Below are 23,056 nucleotides of genomic sequence, written 5' to 3'. Positions count from 1 at the left end.
AAACCAGCCCTCTCAGCACTACTCAACGAGGCTAAAGAAAATTCTAACGGAATAGTTCTGAACAAATATAATAATTTCGGCAAAACTAACATTTTAAGAATGTTACAGCGGCCATATAACGAGAGATGCAAATGATCTAGTCTTCGAAGTTTCAAATTAATAGATTTGACCACTGGGAGCATATTCATATCAGGGATATCAGACACAGAAGCAGAGATTTTAACCCCCAGATACGTTGCTTCCGTAGTTATAGGGATGTCTGAGGGACACATAAAAGCTGAGTGAAGAATCTGCGTCTTGTCGACATTCAGCTTATATCCTGACAATGATTCAAATTGGTGTGCCAGATTAATTATAGTTGTGAACGCCATGGAGACATCCCTTGTTAAAATAACAATGTCATCAGCGTATGCCAGCGTCTTATAATCTGTACCATTAACCGTAACCGGCAAGATTGTTGAGTCTTCTTGAATTTTAGTAAGATACGGGTCAATGTACAAAGCAAAAAGCAACGGTGAGCACGGACAACCTTTTCTTGTACCCCTACCGATATTGAATAAGCAGGTTTCCTGCCCAGAAATACGAATCGATGCCTGTGGGGAAATATACAATGCTTGCACTGCCTGTATAAATTCGGAACAAAACCCCTTCCAACGGAGCACTGCCCAAAGAAACCCCCAGGAGACCCTATCAAACGCCTTCTTGGCGTCCAATAGGATCACCCCGAGGGGGGATTCAGTGGCCTGTGCCCGATCTAGCAAGGCAATAACCCGCCTTACATGGTCGGCTGTATCCCTACCAGGAATAAAGCCATGTTGCCGAAGAGACACTAAAGGGGTAATTACCGCAGCGAGCCTAGTAGCTATAATCTTTGAATAAATTTTACTGTCCGTATTAATTAATGAAATAGGACGATAGGATGACGGATTCTGGGCAGGTTTATCTTTCTTTTTAAAAAGTACAATAGTTGTTTGCCTCTAAGATGCAGGTATAATGCCCCTCTGAGCTTCCCTAAAAACTACTAAAAGGTCCTGTTGAATTACTTGAGCAAAAGTCTTGTAAAATTCTAACGGAATAGCATCCGGTCCAGAGGCCTTGCCATTAGCCAGCGATTTAATAGGCAATTCAACCTCCTCCCATGCAATAGGGGCTGAGAGGATTTCATTATGCCTTGTTGTGATTCTGGAGGTATCCATATCCTGCAAAAATGTTTTTTTGCAGGATATGGTAACACTGATTTCTCAATAAAAACATGCTTGTGGTTTTCTCGTTCTTGAATCTGAGATGAATCAATAGGAAGATCCTAGAATACAGCAAGCTAACCATAGACAGGCAACCAATTTTAAACTATGTATTTGCAGGACCTTTTGAGATCCTTTAAGATAATGACAGGCTACACAGTATTGTCTTATGTCTGATTAGGAGAGACTAGAGAAAAAAAAGTTGACATTGTATTGAGTATTTGACCAGAAAGGCACATTTGGTTTAGGCAGAAAAATTCCAACTTTCTAAAAGTGGCATTTTCAGAATAGCAATTTAAAATCCGACTTTGCCATTAAAGAGGTGTTCAAATTAAAATTGATTTGAGTGTAACAACATTTCTCCATCTGCTCTCAGCCTGAAGTTATAACGTCTTAATTGTAATAAGGTAACTCTATGTTAGTCTATGGGAGAGATAGCCAGTGAAAACAAGTTTTTCCACTGACAGGACATCTAAAGCTTAAATGCAAAAGTCCTACTTTTTAAATACCACAGACCCAACCCTTGCAATTTTGGCATACCTTAAAGTACATATGAGTTTTAAAAATGAAGCTTTAGGCCTGACAAAAGGTTTACTTTATCAGATCTTAATGGCAGTTCAAAACAGTGCTACAATGGCATAATGAGTGCTGCAGTCCACTAGTAGAATTTATTTTCCAGGTCCTGGGTGCATGTAGTAACATATATAAGGGACTAATGAGTAAATTAAATGTTCCAAATAGGTGTAAGCCAATTTTACCATGTTTTAGGGTACAAAAACCAGCACTGTACCTTCGGTTAGCAGGGGTAAAGTGCACAGAGTCCTAGTGCCAAGAAAAACGAATTCATCAAAAACAGGGGGTTAAGGCAAAATGTCAAGTGGAATACCATGGCAAGGATGTCAGGTCTAACAATACTTCAGTAGAATGAAGGTATAATATCCTTGGAATGGCTTTACAGAAGTCGAATTTGCTGATGGAAAAGCAACGTTTGCTGTTTTTTCCAACAAATACGTTTGGCTCACATTATTTTCTTTGAGAATTGCTCTGAGATTGTATCACAGAGAAGGGGTGTTATGCAAACAAGCACATTACATTTAGAAACTCCCATGTACAAGAAGTGATTTATTGCTTTTTGTTTTAACGCACCCGACACTATGAACACATGAAACACAGTACACACATAAGCTAAGTTTTTCTCCATACCTAAGAAGAGATATGAGCTAGGCAGATAACCCCTGAATTGTTACTAAAACAGAACAACTAGGAAACTGTGTTGAATGCCCACCTGTGACATAGAAGACAAGTATGTGAAAAATAGCTCAAAACAATATACCATGCACTCCCTCCCAGCACTCACCGCTCACACGAAAAGGAATAACCACATTGACAATTCAGTGATACTGTGATAAGTGAAATATTTAATTTGAAAGTATCTACAATTCATTGTGCTGGCCTTTCAGAGCTGCCATCTATAAATGTAATTTATGATGTTCACCAAAAGATTTTTTTGGTCACCTTCTAAAACTGGCATTCCTTTTTTAAATTCAGGAGCACTCCAATAGTAGAACTGTTCCTAAAGGTAAAGCACACTTATCATCCCTGTTTGGTTTATACACTCGGTTTTGGAGCATCCCTGACAAACCTCTCCTCAAAATAAATATATAGATTCAAATAGAAACAATTAGCAATCAGAACAATGTAGTTGGGGCATTGAATTGTTTCCGTTGACTGTCAAGTACTGTACTCACCTAATTTGTAATACCCTTAAATTTCAGACACTTGACTTTTAGGAACCTAGTATGCTTTTTTTCCTACGAAATCAAGACACTATTTAAGTATAACATGATCGTGTACTTACTGTTTATTCACCATATAAACTATGAAAATAATTTCTAAAATGCAAGAAGAAAACTGAGGGTCAAAGTATTTAATAGTTAGTCAAGTGTTACATTTTCAGTTGATGACAACGTTTATGACAATAGGGAGCAGGAGTTTGCAAATACCGGCTACATGGGTTGATCTTGATATTATTAATGAAAACACTTACCAGCTCAAATGTTGGAGCAAGGTTTCAAGTCTGTGTAGTTCGTGGTTGACGGTTTTGCTAATGGATGAGCTCTGGGTTTCTAGGTTTGAAATCTGGGTCTTGAGCTTGTCACAACTCACTGCACATGAAACCCTTTTACCTTCTCGAATTGTCTGGTAAAGTCGAGCATGCTTCTCTTCAATGTTTCTCTTGATTTGCTGTATGAAAAGAATTAATGAAAGTAAGATTATGAGTTACTCCTACCAAAGGTTTAGTGGGAAATGGTAAGTAAGGTTTGAAATAAGGTGAGGTACTAGTCTTAGTCATAAAAGATGTTCATTAAGATTAATCGAAACTGTTACCATAACAGTAATCAAATCAAAATCCCAGGTTTGTGGAGATCTTATTCGTGAATGGTAGGCCCTGACCTAAATGCCCGATGCTTGAATTAGTGTAGCAAGTTTGATGGAATGCTCCAATATGTCAGCTTTCTACACTGGTGGGCCATATACCCCATCAAATATGGCTGTCTGGTCCACAAATGACATATAACGTGGGGTCTTTTTTGTGTTTTCAAATCTACTAATTAATAACAAAAATTGTCAAAATATTGTTGGTCTGAAAACCCTTTGGTGAATGGACAACAAGCCATCTAATTTGACTTAGTCCCACAACTACCACAACAACATCCTCATGTATCGCTTTATCTTAATGTTAACCAGGCTAATGAGGGGAAAGTAGGTGGGTAGTGCTTTGTCACCCTATTGTCAAGATTGTGAGAAGGACTGAAATCTCCAAAAGCCATCATTTAGAGATAGAACATGACGGCCATGTTTGAAGTACATAATTAAAGCACTGAAAAAAACGAGTTCCAAGATGATAAATGTTGTATTAGCGGTGGCCATCTTGGAATTCTATTATTATATTCTTTAAAACAGTGATTCCTAAACTTTTGACTTCTGTGGACCGTCACGTAATCATTCTTGAAACCCAGACACTCTCCCTGAGTCAATATTGGAATCCAGGGACCCTCCATTGAGTCTTAACTGGAAGCTAGGGGTGGAGGCTTAAGCATTTTCTGTGATTTAAAATGCAAAGCAATGCACAAAAAATACAGAAACTGCCATTCATCAAACAACTAGACAAATGATGAAATATTCACAAACAAATATACAAAAATAACATTTTTTAATTGTAATGGGACGGTTGGAGCTTTTCTTATTTCAATTGAAGCCTCTCATTATCAATACTATATTATGTTTGATGCATTTGCATTGCTCCCACGAATCAATCTGAGGATACCAACTTAATGTTTAGCCTCCAACTCCAAATTCCTGATATTTACAGAACGTTTTAAAAAACTCATTTTATGTTTTCATTTGTTAGAAATTGGGTTACTGGTTGACTGGGGTGTGAGCCCTGGTTAAGCAGCAACCACAAGCCTAGTCAGGGTAAGGCACAAGCAAACCCCAAATTAACCTGTGCTCAACCTCTTGGTAGCTTGGCGCAGAGCAGTCAGGCTTAACTTAGAGGCAATATGTAAAGTGTTTGAACAACACATCAAACAATAATAAAGTGACAACACCACACAAAAAAATCCCATACTAGGTTAGTAAAATAGAGCATAATTTAATAAATAAAACAAGATCAAAGTGACAAAAATCCAATCAGTAGAACAGAGAAATATTTTTTTAAAGAATACACTGCAGTATAGCACCTGGAGCATAAAGCATCAACCACAGCTATCTGGTCACGCTGGACCGAACCAAAGTCAAAAGTTCAGGCTGATCGTGATAGAGTGCAGATCGGACACAGTCCCAGATTAGTCCAAACCTTCCCAAGTTTTGTGCCAAGAGTTGCATTCGCATTGTAGAGAGTCGTGGGGAACAAGTAGAGCGCTGCAGGTGGCATTCGGCATGGTGCGAGGAGCTGGCTGGACATCGCGGATTGGCAGACTGGAGCTTTGCGTTGGCAGTCAACAGTGCTGTGCAAAGAGATGGGCTAGTGGCAGCTCCCGCTGGTTTTCAATGCAAGTTGAGCAGTTCCGGTCGGAATGGGCTTGTTTGTGGTCGCAAAAAGCCAAAAGTTTGAATTAACAGCCTGCTGAGGCACACCAAGGGTCCTGGATCTGAAGGTCCCCACTTGGGGGTCAAAAACTCACTGAAGAAGGGTCCAGGAGCTGTTGGGGAACCTTTTATGTCCCTGAGGCTCAGATCAGGAGGCCAGCAGACTAGCCCTTTGAGTCACTCTGGGGTGCTGGGTTCAAGGTGGAGCTGCAAGTCCAGTTCTTCCTCCTCAACGACAGGTCAGAGCAGCAGTTCCTTGTAGAGCAGAAGTCAAGTTGAGCGCAGTCATTGTAGCTCTCCTTCTTCCTGGCAGACAATCCACAGGTCCAACAATGTACTGAAGTGGTGGTGTCTGAGGTCCTTCCTTTATACACAGTTGTGCCTCTCAAGTGGGGAGAAGCTTCTAGAGGCATGCCATTGAAGTGCACAGATGCCTGGCGTTCCTGGCCCTGACTCAAGACTAACTACAGGGGGTATGCAACCCTTTGTGTGGAGACAGGACACAGCCTATTCCGGTGTAAGTAACGTTCGGCCAAGCTCCACCATACTGCCACTGATACCCCATCTAGTCACACCTAAGCTCCCATTGTGTGTGGCTGTCTAGGAGGAATATACAAAACCCATAATCAAACTACACCCAGTCATGTGACTACAGGCAGGCTGCATGCACTAAACGCTAAGGCAAGAAAATGCCAACTTTCTAAAAGTGCAAAAACAACAGTTGATGGACACTATGCAGAACTATGTCATACATTCACCCCAGTACAGAGATCTGGGCCTAAATCCATTGATTTTGTGCTCACCATGCCATTCCAGCTTGAACCCAGTTAAATGCAAATCAGTCTTGACCCTGTGCCTCATGGGAACAGTCCAGCCCGAACTGCCAAGCCAGGTCCTCCCTGGACTGGAAATAAGCATCCTAGGGCAGGTTTAGGGGTTTTACCCCTCATCAGCCAGGATAGCTTGATTCCAGTGGCATGGAGAGCACGGGACCCACGCCTGGGCATGCCCGTCCCACTCGGGGTGACGAATGCAAAAATAACAGTTGATGGACAGAATGCAGAACAATGTCATAAATCCACCCCAGTACAGAGATCTGGGCCTAAATCCATATTTCTTTGCTCACAATGCCATCCCAGTTTGAACCCAGCCAAATGTAAATCAGTCTTGACCCTGTGCCTCATGGGAACAGTCCAGCCCGAACTGCCAAGCCAGGTCCTCCCTGGACTGGAAATTAGCATCCAAGGACCGGTTTCGGGGTTTCACCCCTCATCAGTCAGGATAGCTTGATTCCAGTGGCATGGAGAGCATGGGACCCACGTCTGGGCATACCCGTCCCACTCGGGGTGACAAATGCAAAAATAACAGTTGATGGACAGAATGCAGAACAATGTCATACATTCAGCCCAGTACAAAGATATGGGCCTAAATCCATCGTTTTTTTGCCCATCATGCCATTCCAGTTTGAACCCAGTCAAATGCAAATCATTCTCGACCCTGTGCCTCATGGGAAAAGTCCAGCCCGAACTGCCAAGCCAGGTCCCCCCTGGACTGGAAATAAGCATCCTAGGACCGGCTTCGGGGTTTCACCCCTCATCCGCCAGGATAGCTTGATTACAGTGGCATGGAGAGCACGGGACCCACGTCTGGGCATACCTGTCCCACACGGGGTGACAAATGCAAAAACAACAGTTGATGGACAAAATGCAGAAAAATGTCATACATTCACCCCAGTACAGAGATCTGGGCCTAAATCCATTGTTTTTTGCTCACCATGGCATTCCAGTTTGAGCCCAGCCAAATGCAAATCAGTCTTGCCCCTGTGCCTCATGGGAACAGTCCAGCCCGAACTGCCAAGCCAGGTCCTCCCTGGACTGGAAATAAGCATCCTAGGACTGGTTTCGGGGTTTCACCCCTCATCAGCCAGGATAGCCCGATAGACCAAAACCGGTCCTAGGATGCTTGTTTCCGGTCCAGGGAGGACCTGGCTTGGTAGTTTGGGCTGGACTGTTCTCATGAGGCACAGGGTCAAGTCTGATTTGCATATGGCCAGGTCTAAACTGGGGTGGCATGGTGAGCAAAAGAATGATGGATTTAACCCAGAGCTCTTGACTGGGGGTGAATGTTTTGATTTGTTCTGCATTCCGTCCATCAATTGTGTGTCTTTTGCTTTCTCGCCCTAAGTGCGCCAGGTATGCCCAGACGTGGGTCCTGGGCTCCCTGTGCCACTGGAATCAAGCTATCCTGGCTGATGAGGGGTGAAACCCCAAAACCGGTCCTAGGATGCTTGTTTCTAGTCCAGGGAGGACCTGGCTTGGCAGTTCGGGCTGGACTGTTCCCATGAGGCACAGGGTCAAGACTGATTTGCATTTGGCCAGGTCTTAACTGGGGTGGCATGGTGAGCAAAAGAATTATGAATTTAATCTAGATCTCTTGACTGGGGGTGAATGTTTTGATTTGTTCTGCATTCCGTCCATCAATTGTGTGTCTTTTGCTTTCTTGCCCTAAGTGCGCCAGGTATGCCCAGACGTGGGTCCTGGGCTCACTGTGCCACTGAAATCAAGCTACCCTGGCTGATGAGGGGTGAAACCCCGAAACCGGTCCTATGATGTTTGTTTCTGGTCCAGGGAGGGCCTGGCTAGGCAGTTCGGGCTGGACTGTTCCCATGAGGCACAGGGTCAAGACTGATTTGCATATGGCCAGGTCGAAACTGGGGTGGCATGGTGAGCAAAAGAATGATGGATTTAACCCAGATCTCTTGACTGGGTGTGAATGTTTTGATTTGTTCTGCATTCCGTCCATCAATTGTGTGTCTTTTGCTTTTTTCTCCCTAAGGGCGCCAGGTATGCCCAGACGTGGGTCCTGGGCTCACTGTGCCACTGGAATCAACCTATCCTGGCTGATGAGGGGTGAAACCCCGAAACCGGTCCCAGGATGCTTGTTTCTAATCCTGGGAAGACCTGGCTTGGCAGTTCGGGCTGAACTGTTCCCATGAGGCACAGGTCCAAGACTGATTTGCATATGGCAATGTCCAAACTGGGATGGCATGGTGAGCAAAAGAATGATGGATTTAACCCAGATCTCTTGACTGGGGGTGAATGTTTTGAATTGTTCTGCATTCCGTCCAGACGTGGGTCCTGGGCTCACTGTGCCACTGGAATCAACCTATCCTGGCTGATGAGGGGTGAAACCCCGAAACCAGTCCTAGGATGCTTGTTTCTGGTCCAGGAAGGACCTGGCTTGGCAGTTCGGGCTGGACAGTTCCCATGAGGCACAGGGTCAAGACTGATTTGCATATAGCCAGGTCTAAACTGGGGTGGCATGGTGAGCAAAAGAATGACTGATTTAACCCAGATCTCTTGACTGGGGGTGAATGTTTTGATTTGTTCTGCATTCCATCCATCAATTGTGTGTCTTTTGCTTTCACGCTCTAAGTGTGCCAGGTATACCCAGACGTGGGTCCTGGGCTCACTGTGCCACTGGAATCGAGCTATCCTGGCTGATGAGGGGTGAAACCCCGAAAACGGTCCTAGGATGCTTGTTTCCGGTCCAGGGAGGACCTGGTTTGGCAGTTGGGGATGGACTGTTCCCATGAGGCACAGGGTCAAGACTGATTTGCATATGGCCAGGTCTAAACTGGGGTGGCATGGTGAGCAAAAGAATGATGGATTTAACCCAGATCTCTTGACTGGGGGTGAATGTTTTGATTTTTTCTGCATCACGTCCATCAATTGTGTGTCTTTAACGTTTTTAAAGTGGCATTTTCAGAATTGTAATTTAAAAGCCATCTTTACCATAAATTAGGATTTTAAATTAGGATTCCAGAGACACCAAACATGGACCAGTTATCTCGTCCCATTTGGAAATTACACTTATAAAACGTAATAAGGCAACTTCAATCTTATACTATGGCAGAGATAGGCCTTGTAGTAGTGAAAAATCATTTTAGGAGTTTTTCACTACCAGGACATGTTAAACTTAAAAGTACATGTCCTGCTTTTTAAATACACTGCACCCTGCCCTCTGGGCTGTCCAGGGCTTACCTTAGGGGTGTCTTATATGTATTAAAAAGGAAGGTTCAGGCTTGGCAAAAGGTTAATTTTGGTAGGTTGAAGTGGCAGTTTAGAACTGCACATACCTGCTCTGCTATGGCAGGCCTGATTCATGGTTAAAGAGCAACTTAAGTGAGTGGCACAAGGAGTGCTGCAGGCACACTAGTAGCATTTAATTTACAAGCCCTGGGCACATGTAGTGCACTTTACTGGGGAGTCATAAGTAAATTAAATATGCAGATTGAGGATAAGCCAATTTTACCATGTTTTAAGTAGAGAGTGCATGCACTTTAGCACTGGTTGGCAGTGATAACATGCTCAGAGTCCTAAGGCCAGCAAAAACAAATTCAGCAATAAGTTTGAGGGTTACCCTGCAAAATTAACTAAATTAAAAATTTAAAAAATATTGAAATCCAGATGGCTGCCTGACAGTATTGACTTTGACAATGCTAGTGCCACACAAGCACTGGCAAGCCAACACAAGAAGTGGCAAAGGATGACAAAGTGGCATTACCAATGCTTGTTTAAACAGAAAAAGCGTATGAATCACAGAAGTATTGTATTTTCCTTTTAGAAGACAGGCCCTAGAACCTCTGTTCCAAGTAAGAAGGTGGTCTTGAAGAGAGATAACCATCCTATCTCATGCTCGGTACCCAAATGAACCCTCTTCCTTGTTTCAAAAGAGACCTATTAAGCTGACACAGTCATCTGAAGCATTCCTAGTTTTGAACAATGCACTTGCATCTACACTTCATTTAGTATGTTTTAATTTATCCAAGCCTTGCATTTTACTTACAAACTTACGTAAGGACCTCAATTAATCAACAAACAATTTAAATCACCTGAGTTTAATGTCTGCTGTCAAACCTAAAGTATCTGAAAGTCCTCACAAACACTTGGTCTGGCTCCCACACTGCACCTCAAAAGTCAGATTCAGTGCTGAGCAATTGGTACAGCCCCGGCATCATATACAAGTTTGAGGCACATGCCTTTAGTGGAATCTACACATTGCTACTGCTGACAGTCTCACAGCACTTGTACGAAACTCTACAATGACACTATTCAAGTGATCATGAATCATTGTTGCTACATTTTGAAATGCAGCTCACTGCCCTTCCAAAAACGTTCCATGGCACAATGAAGGAACAAACTATCCATGTTGCTACATTTAGAAACAAACATAGGCATTATCAATCATTTTGGGTGCTGGATAATGAAGAGGTTTTTACTATGCTAGAAAAACACACCACACTAACACAACAGGAGCATAACAAGTTTATCTAATACAGCATACTGGGCAAGTGGCAGCATCAAGAGCACAAGTATTCGCCACACACTACAGCTCAGTCCCTGGCGCACACAAGACCACAGCCCTGGGGAAAGGAGAAGAGCACCTATGTCACTTTTTTGCTCTCTCTCTCATTTTGTTTCTTATACAGTGACAAGAATGATTGATTTAAGGATGCCTTAGAGTAGTAAGGCACCTTCTGAAGAGATCTTCCGTACTCAGCAAGGGTCAGCGAATGATACCGGTTTGAATAGTCGTATTATGGTTTACTGGGTTAATATGCCTGCTTGAGTGCAGTGCATGGAACTGGCATGCCACAAGCCCTTATCCTAGCAAGATTGCTAAGTTGGTTATGTGCTTGTTGCACACAGCTGTGCAAAATGAGCATCACTAAGCTCTAATAAGTGCCAAAAATCCAATTCAGTCATAATCACATGCTACAAACAAGCATTGGCAAAGTCAATAGGTCTTACCTGTGTGGAAGCTATTGGCTTTGAAACTGCCTTTTAGCCATGTTGTACAGTGGTGTGGCTGTGCAGCATGACTAAAGGTTAGGAAAAAAGCACTATGACATGGATAGCACTGTCCGTGTAATAGTGCTTTTTTACTTATGGTGGGTGGAGCGGCAGCACAAGCAACAGGAGGAAGGGCCGGAGACAAGAATCAACATGGACAAAGGGAGGGTGAGAGGCAAGAAGCAACATGGACAACAAGGGAGGAAAAAAGTTCTATCTGGGAGCCAGGGCTGACCTGGTAATAACGTTTTTTGTTTAAAGAGGGTGAGGGCTCAACACAGACATCTGGAGGGAGGGTGGGAAAGAAAAAGGAACAAACACAACAGAAGTGTGGAAGGTGTGAGGGAAGAAGCAACAAGAACAACAGGAGGGTGGGAGGGAAGAAGCAACGCAGACAACGTGAGAGTGAAAGGTGGGGGGAAGAAGCATTACAGGAAGAAGTACCACGGGGGAAGAACAAAGAATATGAGAGGCGGAAGGGAAGAAGCAACACTGACAATGAGAGGGAGGGAGAGAAAAAGCAACACGGAAGAAGCAACATGGGTGAAGAAGAAAGAAGCAACATGGCAGGGAAGAAGAAACTATTTGTATCTCAAACACAGTGCTAGTAGCAGAAGAGCACTAATCCAAATGAATCAATCAGTACTTGGTTAGTGCTCTAAACAAGAGAAGAGGAAGTGAAATTGCTTTTTTAAATTTATTTATTTATATATTTTTATTGTTGTTGTTTACAAACATGAAGAGAATACCAAGAAAAAAACATAGGAAACATAGCAAAAAACAAATCCACATTTCATATTGACACATTATGCCTGGTTCCTTAATATGTACTAGAAAAAACTGAAAAACAGATGCTACACTTAAATCACCTTTAAATACACCATTATTTAACCACAAAAAATAAGAACCAGTCTCTCCTTATAGTTTATGACAATTTAAATAACTGAAGATCATAATCATAATCATAATCATGAGAATATAAAATCCCAGACTAGCAGTTGTAGCATATTTACATATTTACATGCTTACTCCTAAGGGGAATACCAGCTGATGATATCCGTCGCTACTCATGTTACTGAAGCCAATCTGTTATAGGGGCCCACGGTTTTTGTCCCGTTTCCCGTCTCCTTCGCCCTTTTAGACGATAAACTGAGACTTCTATATTATATACAGCTAGAAGCCGGGAGCGCCAGTTACAAAAAGTAGGGGGGTCAGGGCTAACCCAGTTGGAGGTAATACACAATCGGACTATGACCATTGACATGAAGACAGGCCCAATGACAGCACGCGACCTGCTCACATTTCTCGCTACTCCCAAAATGACCATATCAGGAGAGATAGAAATTGGAAGCCCTAAAACCTTTGTCAAAAAATGTTCAACATTCTGAAAAAATATCACTAACCTAGGGCAAGAAAAAAACATATGTACTGTACCTGCTGATAACATCCCACATCTACTACATGAGCCACCCGCATTACCTCCCCATTTGGCTATTTTTGCCGGTGTATAATAAAGATCAAAAATAGACATAAAATGTTGGCTCCGAAGGCTACCTGATAATAGAGTCTGGTTGGCTAATTCAAGTGAATCTTCAATATTGATACCCTCCTCCCCAAATTTCCGATCCCATTTATCATTCTGACTTAATAAATCATCAGGGATGGTTTCCAACAACATCTGATAAATTTCCCCTATCCGAGATTTCTTTTGAATGAATTCAACTAATGATACCATCCCATATTTTACAACAGATCCTTGTGTTTTACTATCTAAAAAATCACAACTCTGTAGATATTTAAAGATATCTTGTTTATCCAAACCATATTTTTCTTGTAAAAAGGAAAAGGAGGCTAATTGGTCTTCATGTCCCAGATCCCCCACCGTACTACTCCCGAGGTTACCTCATCTGTGTGTGGTTTGATCTTGAAAAATTGGAGGTAAGATCCCAGAAGCCGAAAATGGCGTGTAGCTGTTAATATTGAAAATTTGAAATCTGCTACGTATCTTTCTCCAAATCAGATAAGCTGCCTTAATTGTCTAGAATCTGGTCGTTTTATAACTAGGTTCTAAAATCTTGACCAAACAATGTTTAGCATCATCCCCCATACCAATTTCATAAATAGTTGGACTGACCGCCTCTGAGCATTGGATCTTATCTCCGACTAGGAGTACCCCCATATGTTGCAACATGCATGCCCAATAATAAAACAAAAAATTTGGAATGACCAAGCCCCCCACAGTCTAGGGAGGGTCAGCTACTTGGCCGCCCTCCTGGATCTATGATAGCTCCACAAGAACCTGGAGCACATCCTTTCGAGAGAGCAGAGTCGGAGGCAGCAGGGCAACCTGAAGTTACCTCTGGGATTACTGCTAATTTAGATACTGTTGCAGAGAATCTTTTGGAGACTGGTGTTGTTGTTACTGAGATGCCTCTCCCATTGCCAATAACAGACTGCTCAATTCAAACACAGCAATCCCAATGCGTTGTGGGAAATGGAGTCCACCCATTTGATAACCTGGAAACTATGGCTGTGGGCACAGCTCAACATACTAAAACGGCTGTTCAGAGAGAAGGCAACAAATCTAACTGTAGGGAGGAGGATGTCATTGAGAACTTTTTCTCTCTATCAGATCACTCTTACTCTTCGGAAGACGATTGCCAGGATAAAGACTGGGCAGGCAAAGGGAGTGATACGAGCAGCCTAAATTGGGGGGAAGACAGTGATAGATTCTTGGTTAATACCGGTACGGTAAAGAAACTTCCTGTCCTCCCTACTCCAGCTAATAGGGCCGAGGGAGCCACTGGCAGCATGATTTGGGTGAGATAGATAATGAGGGAAAGGGAAAGGGAGAGTCATCGGCAGAGCCAGGTACCATGCCTATTTGTTCCGAAGAGATTACGCTGTCTATGATTTACCAAGTGATTATGGCTCACCGAGAGGAAACAAGGGCGGAGAGCTCCCGGACACAAGGTGCCTGCAGGAAATTATAAAACTCTATTCGTAGAATTGCTAAGACTTGTGCTGACTTTGCCACGAGAATCGGGGAGGCAGAAACCAGGGTTTCCCAACTGGAAGATGAGCTAAGCTCGCAGAAGAAAAAGGCTGAATCAATGCAATCTTTAAGAGATGATACTCTGCTGAAATTGACCGATCTTGAAAATCGCGCTAGACACAACAATTTGCGAGTTTTGGGCATTCCGGAGGGAAAGGAAGGGTCTGATGTTCGCCAGTTTGTGATCGATCCTTTTGGAGAGGCTTTTCTAGACTTGCCTCAATGGGACTGGGAAACTCAGATTCAACGGGCCCACCGCTTCCCTTTCAATCAGCGGAGAGCAGGAGAACAATCTGATAACCGCCCACGCGCTATTCTAATTTCCCTGAACAATTTTTGGGCCAGGGAATCTCTATATGACCTTGCCAGACCAGACTGGAAAAGAGCAGGAAAGGGTTGCCATTTTTTTGTCCGGCCTGATTTCTGTCAGAGGACAGTGGGAAAAACGTTGGCTCCTTCGTCAACTAATTCCAGAATTCCAAACAAAAGGGGCTCAAGTCTTTCGTTTAAATCCTGCGAAATTGAAGGTGGTCGCTCAAGGGCATACCCAATACTTTCAATCGGAAATCCAGGCCAAAGAATTTCTATTGTCTCTAAACTCAACTTGAAACTTGAAACCTCTTGTGTTTTGTGCCTAGACAGCATCTGTCTTTCCTGAGCCTCGACTCTTAAGGACTCTATTCTATTCTATTTTTTCTTCTTTTTTCGGCTGTCCACAATCGCTTTCCTGTTTTAAAAAAAATGTATGTAGAGTATACAGATTATGATTACTGGTCTAGCATACGGAGGGGTGGGGGTGCTAGCTCAGCATCACTAGGGACAGTTGGTCCCCAAGCCTTATGTGGTGGGGGGTGGGGCTGGAGGTGAGGGTTCCCTCAGTGGGGGATCCAGGGTGGGGGATGGGGGGTGTAATGTTGTTGTTGTTTATATTCTCTTATGATTCTTGCTGTTTAAGGAAACCGGTAAATATTGGTACAATTGGGAACTGTTCTCTGCTTTATTTGTTTAGGCTTGGTAAAGAATTTGGTTCTTTTAAAGATGACAGGTAGAAGCGGTGGAATATTTCTATGTTCATGGAATATCTGTGGCTTAAATGATAGAAACAAAAGGAGGTTATTAGCCAAGTGCGTACAACTTATGAAGATTGACGTCCTTTGCCTACAAGAAACCCACATCCCTAGTAGTAAAAGTAGCTGGCTGAAGGAACTTGGTCTGGATCTTGTGGAATATACACGGCAAAGTACCACTATTAGGGGGGTGGCTATTCTTGCACGACGTGGTTTAGGGACATCTCAAAGAGTTAAGGAGGATCAATTTGGGCGTTGGGTGATTGTTAAATTTATAATTATTGGCGCTCCCTTTACAATTTGTTCTATCTATGGATCTAATCAGGATGATCCTGAAGTTTTGAACTATTTAAGCATTGAACTTGCAACGTGGCCACACCCATTAATTCTCTGCGAAGATTTTAATATTCACTTGGAGAGCAATTTCGATCTATCTAGCGACTCTTTATATCAAGGGCGGAAAATTAGGACCTTTAAGGCTTTACGGGGGTTAGTCAGGGAGCACGGGTTGGTCGATCTATGGTATAGACACAAACAGATGGATCTGGGATACACTTTCTATTCCACCCCTCATAATAAGCTGGTCCGCCTTGATTATTTTTTTGTATCATGTCAAATGGCAGAAGGAACCAACATTAGCATATCCCTCAGGGTTATTCCAGATCATAACCCTATAGTGGTGGAACTTCTGTCTAGCGGGTTTGTCGAGGCTCCGAGACCATGAACTTTTGAACGTAAATTATTGTTGGATCAGTCGTACTGTGAGCATATGGTTAAGTGGGCGGCAGAGTTTTTTGATTTTAATAGAAATTCGGCTTCAGGACCTATAGTTTGGGATGCTTTTAAGGAGAGACTCTCAATTACTCCTGTTATCGCCGAAAGGCCCTTAAGGAGAAGCTGAGGGGTTGGGTGGAACAACTCAGGCTGGCAGAGGTGCAGCTGATGCAGAAAATTTGTGGTGGCCAAAATATTGAAGAATGTCAGCAGTCAATTGTCATTTTCAAGGCTAAAATACACCAGCATTTTGGTGAAGAACTTGCTCTTAAATATGTGCAATACAGAACTGAAGGATATGAACTTGGGGAAAATACGGGTAGGGTTCTGGCTAAGCGACTACAGCAGAGGGAGGTCTCAAATAGAATTAGCAGAATTCAAGATCAGTCTGGCCAAATTCAGGACTCCTTGACAGGGGTCCTGAAGGTATTCCAAGATTTTTACCAACAGCTTTATACTGAGGGAGAAAGTGAAGGAGTAGACGGAAATGGGGAGGAACCCGCAGAGGAATTTTTTGAAGATCTTCAAACCACTAAGGTTACATCAGACCAAAATAAGATTTTTGTGGCCCCAATTACCTGGGAAGAGATAGAAACAGCTATAACTTCTCTTGCCACCGGTAAGGCTGTCGGTCCGGACGGGATCCATCTCGAATTCTTCAGAACATTTTGGAATTTATTAAGATCAGACCTAACATCTTTATTTCAATCAGCACAGAGGGGGCGTATTCCTGGTTCTTGGAGGAGAACTACTATAGTCGTATTTAAAAAGAAAGGGAAACCAGAATTAAATCCATCATCATATTGACCCATTTCACTCACCAACGCCGACAGTAAGATTTATTCAAAAATCTTAGCATCTAGCTTAGAAGGTATTATTAATCGTTTGGTCTCCATATGACAGCATGGGTTCATTCCGGGGAGGGACACCACTGATCATGTCAGGAGGGCTATCTCCCTTTTTGACTGGGCACGGGGTCTCCGATCGGGATGATCCTGTTGGACGCTGAGAAAGCGTTTGACAGGGTTTCCTGGCGGTTCTTGTGGTCCGTCCTTCGATGGAAGGGGATGGCTAATGAATTTATTCAGGCAATCCAGGCTCTGTATCTGCTATCGGTGGCGAGGATTCATATTTCGGGACAAGAGTCCAACACGTTCAATATACGCAGGGGCACTAGGCAGAGGTGTCCCTGTTCTCCCCTCCTGTTTTCATTATATATCGATCCCTTTTTGCAGAAATTAGAACAATGCAGTAACATCCACCCAGTGAAGGTTAATGATGTTGAATATAAGACACTGGCCTATGCCGACGATGTCGCGATATTAACATCTGACATTATCCCGGCATATCCGGCAGTTAAAGATCAGGCTGAGCGTTATGGTATTCATTCAGGGTATAAATTAAATACCGATAAGACTCAGATTTTCTATTCAGGCAGGCAGTCTTTGCCGGATTTGCCAATTGTGTCAGTAGCAACATATTTGGGGGTTAAGCTTACTGCAGAGGTTGATCAAATCCCAGATATTAATATTGGCCCCATGATTAATACAATCAATCAGACATTAGAAAGGCTAGACCATCTACATCTGTCTATGTATGGGCGAAATAATGTCATCAAAATGATGGTATTTCCCAAAATTTTGTATCTGTTCAGGACTATTCCTTTGGAATTTCCTGCTCCATGGTTTAAAAAGATCTAGGAAGTGAAATTGCAATGCGCTGACCAATTTGGAGGCAGCAAATAAGAGAGACAATGTAGCCAACGAATGGTGAGCAATGGGCGAGCCCCAAGCTCCTCCTATTATACAAAATGTCCTGCAAGCCCTAAAAAGGGCATTACTAGCATTTTTAAGTATGCAGACATGCACACTAAACATTCACACAGAGTACACAATACACATAGACCAACAAAAGTGCAGCGATTTAGAAAGTAGACATGCTTTGATATCTTAGGTTAACTTTTAGCCAATTTGTAAGTGGGTCAGAGTAGACTGCTTCTGTTGATGTCCAGCAGTGCAGCCTTTGACTACTGACATCTGTGCCCAGCCACGACGGAACTCGGATTGGAGAGATCTTTGAGTAGAGGCACTGGGAATTAGAGGCACTGTAGTGGGAGAAAAATACCCCCGATCTCCTTGCTGGATATTGGTAGCAGCTCAGCATGAGCATGCCTCTGCAGCCTGCCACATCTTTGTGAGGTTTAAGTGATTCACAGTCTCCCTCGTCAGGCATTACAGATGCTTGAGCTATCCAAATGCATCTGGCAAAGTCCTCCAAGCACAGCACAGGATTGTCACCACACTCCTCTGGAGTTTCCTACAAACTGAGCATCTCTGCCATTGTGCTGAGGGTGAGGAAGAAGGATGCCAACGCTTCACTAATCAATGCAGCATCATCAAAACAGTGCTGCCAGAATCCACTCTGCCTTTCCATGCATTGGCGATCACTAGGCTACATCAGATAGGCCTCTGTGGCAGGGATAGTGAAAACATTGTCATAAGAGCCAACTAGACTCAGCAATCATGGTACCTGTCCAGTCCTGCTCCCATGCAGGGTCTTTGAAGGTGATGCTCTCAGAGGGCTCTAGAAAAGTACTTTTCCTTTTTGCTTTACCAGCCAATTCCAGGAGAGGGGTCCATCCCGGCCAACAGAGTGGTGAGTGAATACAGACCCAAAGCAACATAACCAGCATCAAATTGTGCACCTACTTTTTGTTACCAGTCTATAATTTTGCAATGCAACCTGTGTAATAAGTCACATAGCAAAATCTTAAGTCGCAAAAGCCCACTTGCAGTTCAAAGCCTGTGATTGTATGAGTCACAGGCCCTGGATGTGAAAAAAGGCTCAGTATTGCAGGCCTTTGTTGCGTAACAATCACCAATATTTCCTTACCCTTATAAAAACATGCTAAATAGACAATGCATTATAGTGGCACAATATGTGACTTAAAGACCCAAGACACTTGTTCCCACTTTAGGCTTCCGGAATTGTTAAAAGATTCCATAAGTATGGATCTCTGTTCTGCTGAACACTGCCACAGAAAGTAAAGCTAAATTGTCTTTATGAGATAGGAATAAGAACATTTGTGGAGGGACATGCGGTGAATAAAAACTATCCAGCACTGATCACTTTCCTGGGATAATGTTGCTAGGTAACGATTGTCTTATATTGCTGATGAAAGCAACTGTATGAGACTCACCCTTTTAGGGTATCGTAACGCAGTGGAAGCAAACAACATGGTTTTATGTTCCTCTTTGAAGAGGTTGAAGGAGCTGATCATGCCTAGAGAGAGAGGGTATTTGCGTTAGTTAGAGGTGGCTAAGTAAGAACAGGAACGTCCGCCAAATCAAGAAAGACAGATGCAAGGGTGTGAGGCTAGCTACTAGAAGGATGAACATTAAAGCTGCGAGGGTTGGAGGAAGGAGATTCTGCAAGACAAGTACAGAGGACTTGTGTTATGGAAAGCCTTATGAGAGTGGCAAAGGAGTTTGAAGAGGGTTTTTTTCTGCATTGGAAGATAGCCAAAAGCTTTGTGATGTTCCTGAATTATTAGCTGGCGGATTAAGCACTACTCTAGTGGCAGCATTCTACACAATATGCAGTGTTTTGATAAGGTAGTGAGGAACTCCAAGATAGAGGGCATTGCCATAATCTAGGCGAAGCATCACAAAGGCTTTGAGTGGCAATCTTGCATGACTCAATAGGAAGCCAGAACACACTTTACAAAGCATTTTGAGAATGCCAGAGCATCCATTTTTGCTCTGAAGGTGAACTTGCAAACCAGGAGAATTTCAGACGTTTCTTGCAGTTCATGCACTTCTCATGATTGTCGGTAGGCAAGTGAGGATCAAGGTGCACACAATAGGCTGAACAAAAAAACTGTAATTTGTGAAATAGTGGTGGCCTCTGCATTTTTACATTTATTAATATCATTGGGGGTGAGTTTATACTTGAGAGACAGACCTGGCTTAATAATTTTCTTAACACATGAGCTGTAGTAAACCTGCAGATGCCATCTGATTACAAACATTCACAATGTACAAACAGTAATAATTAGCTTCTTCTTGTTAAAATATACCCAATACATGGCGTACCTTTGTGCATGAACCAAAATAAGAAAACATAAATGTACCTGATAAAGAGCAATTCTTTCTTTTAACCGTCCTTCTGTCTCTTCCACCAGCTTTACCGATGGCACAGTGGAATGTAAAGTCTCCAACTCTTTGTCAATAGATGTATAATTTTCATCGAATTCGACCCATTGCTTAAAAACACAAACGAAATATCAAAATAAATATCAAGAGCATACTTAATGGTGCAAGTCAAATCGCTACCACGTGGACTGCATATGCAATGAAAGCAGTCGTCATTTTATCCCCACCCATCTGACAGAACAAAATGGAGTTAAAGGATTGTGAAACCATTAAAAACCTACACAGCTGGTTTGTAGACCGTATTTAACAACTAAAAAGTGGTCTGTAATCTGAGTTTAAAAATGATGGACATTGTTTTTGTTTTGCAATTGAGAAATTAAGTAATGGCCTCGATTTGGGACCCTCTTTTTCACATTTAGAGAGTAAAGTGAATTTACTTGTAGGTTTTTCTTTAGTAAACAGGTAAAATAGAGCTGAATTGCTAAGCTCTCTATACTTACCCAGGTAGAAAAACTTTATCTTGAAGTTTAGAACTAAATCTCTTGCCGCAGTCTCTTATTTTGGTACTACTATTAGGTTTGCTATGCCAACAAGATGCAGGATTAAGTGTTCTCTGATCACATCTTGTGTGAATTGAAGAATATAAGTTCAAAGGCTAAAAAGGTCAACACAGCCTTTCATCATTAAAAGGTCAATATATTGAGTACCATCAAACCGAGTAATAGGTATTTGGTATATACAAACAGCAACAACTTCAGCCCGACGTATTATACATAACAATTTATTATTGCTGTAAAACAAGTGATCATGAAAGCCTTGCAGAAACTGACGTGTTTTCGTCTACTAATGCTATAGTAACTATAGCATAAATTAATTACGTGACAGCTATTGAACAATGTATGCTCTCTGATTATGAAACAAAGTCAGTCTTTGTCAGGGAATCCATTGGAGGGCATGCAAAAACAGCTAATCATCTCAAACAACTCATTTGATAGTTCAGACATTCTATAATAAATGGACAATTTTGTTGAACAAAATAGCTCAACTAACGCATGTCAAATGAGCCATCTAAACCTCCAGAGTCCGAAGACATCAACACACCACCCAATATTCATGTTCAAGCAGCAATTGGCACTATTAGTAACACCCTGACAAAAATCTTGGATTCTCTGATAAATCAATCTATTATACTTAATGAACAGACAACTGTTTTGAAAGATTTGACAATCAGTGTCAAAGTGTTAATCGAAAGTTAAGGTCTCCAAACACCATCGGGGTATTCACAAAAGAGCTTGGATTGTCCTTTGGAAAACCTAAAATCTTTATTGAGAATAGAGGCCATTATTGACTTAGTGCAATAACATCCAAATAATAGAGGAGCTCAATTAACTCAATTGTTACAGTTGCTAGATCATGGTGGAGGAAACGAAGTAAATCCATAGCAGATAAAGGAAAGTTTAAGAGTAAATGTTGCTATCGACATTACATCTACTAACTCATTTTATATCGCAATGAGAGATGGTGATTCTTCAGCAAAAACCTCTTTAAGGTTAACAGGCCAGGACCCCAATATATCAAAGCATAAAATCAATCCCCCAGAAATGAGAAGGTGAAAATTGAAGAGTTACTGGGGTCACCTAATGATGAAGCTGATATTAATATTTAATGCCAAAAGACTCCAGGGCAGGCCAGTATGATGAGGGGTTTGAAAATTATATAAGTAAGCAGAGACTTAAAAAGCTGAGAAACATAAGTAAAAATGCTAATTTAAAGAACAAGCTGGTAACAAATACTCACAAAAAGTCATCATCCGTGAATGGAATTAATGAGTCATACTCCTCTAGAAAAAAGGAGCCGACCTTATCAACCCGAAGAACTACCCAGAAAGTACTCAATGAAAAAGACCCAGACCCAGGTGGAACAGAAGAAAAACCGGATCAATCTGGTAATGTGATATTTACAGAGATAGCCAAGGAAGTTGAGGAACAAGTTAACTGCTTAAAAATCACCCCATAAACCCAAGATGGGGGAATGATTTATGATGCAAAGGTATTGATGCAGTTATCAGGGTCCACTAGACACCGCATCTCCAAATCACCGCTAAGGGCACAACATTTAAATCTACTACAGCCTGCATTTGCTTCTGAACTTTTGGGAACTAACAATACACAAAATCTTTCCAATCCAAATTATGGGCTCTCAAAGATTAAATCTGATGTGTGTCATAATCAAGCTACTAACTTGAGTAGCCAAATGGACTTTTGTCTAAAATATAATTCATAAGGAAAACATGATGTTTTAAATCACCACAATATACTGAAATTGTTATCTGCCAATCTATGCTTCTAATTTAACATTACACATACAACAGGGAGGTCTCAGGAGACTGCGAACTTATTCTGGTCGAAGGGAAATCATTTTGCTGACTGGGGCATTATACTCAAAAAAATTAAACAGGAAAAATATCTGCTCATCATGAGAAACTCATATCCCACAAGTAATGCTCCCACTTCAGTAGTAACAACTCTTGGTGAAATCCAGGGAAAAGAATTGGACTAGGTAAATAACACATGAAATGTTGTGGACAACTTAAAGATAAAAATAACTAAAGGAAGTGAACCTGCAAGAGAAGTTATCCTTCCATCTGGAGCAGTACCTATAAGCTTTGGCCATCCTGGAAAACACTTAGGGGCCTATTAGGACGGCGGTCGGAAGTTCTCCCCGAAGCTGGAAAAGACCGACCGCAAGGACCGCTGCATAACCGCTGGCCCAATTAGGATGCTTCGCAGTCGAAATCCGACCACGGCGGTCGGATTCT

At 42.2% G+C, this 23,056-nt stretch overlaps 1 protein-coding gene across 1 annotated transcript in view; it reads right to left on the bottom strand.

Moving 5' to 3' along the window:
* The window catches only part of LOC146798868 (nesprin-2-like), a 1,144,883-nt gene that overhangs the window by 5,430 nt on the left and 1,116,397 nt on the right, over positions 1 to 23,056 (bottom strand). Inside the window, exons 108-109 of the mRNA XM_085627789.1 lie at positions 20,217 to 20,348; positions 3,289 to 3,485 (exon numbers count right to left, since the gene is read on the bottom strand). Of these exons, the coding sequence (XP_085483915.1) occupies positions 3,289 to 3,485; positions 20,217 to 20,348 (329 nt within the window). The remainder of the gene's footprint in view (positions 1 to 3,288; positions 3,486 to 20,216; positions 20,349 to 23,056) is intronic.

Source organism: Triturus cristatus, chromosome 9 (genome assembly GCF_964204655.1).
Source record: "Triturus cristatus chromosome 9, aTriCri1.1, whole genome shotgun sequence".
Lineage (NCBI taxonomy): Eukaryota > Metazoa > Chordata > Amphibia > Caudata > Salamandridae > Triturus > Triturus cristatus.
The sequence above is the reverse complement of the archived record's forward strand: the minus strand, read 5'-3'. Positions and strand labels throughout refer to the sequence as shown.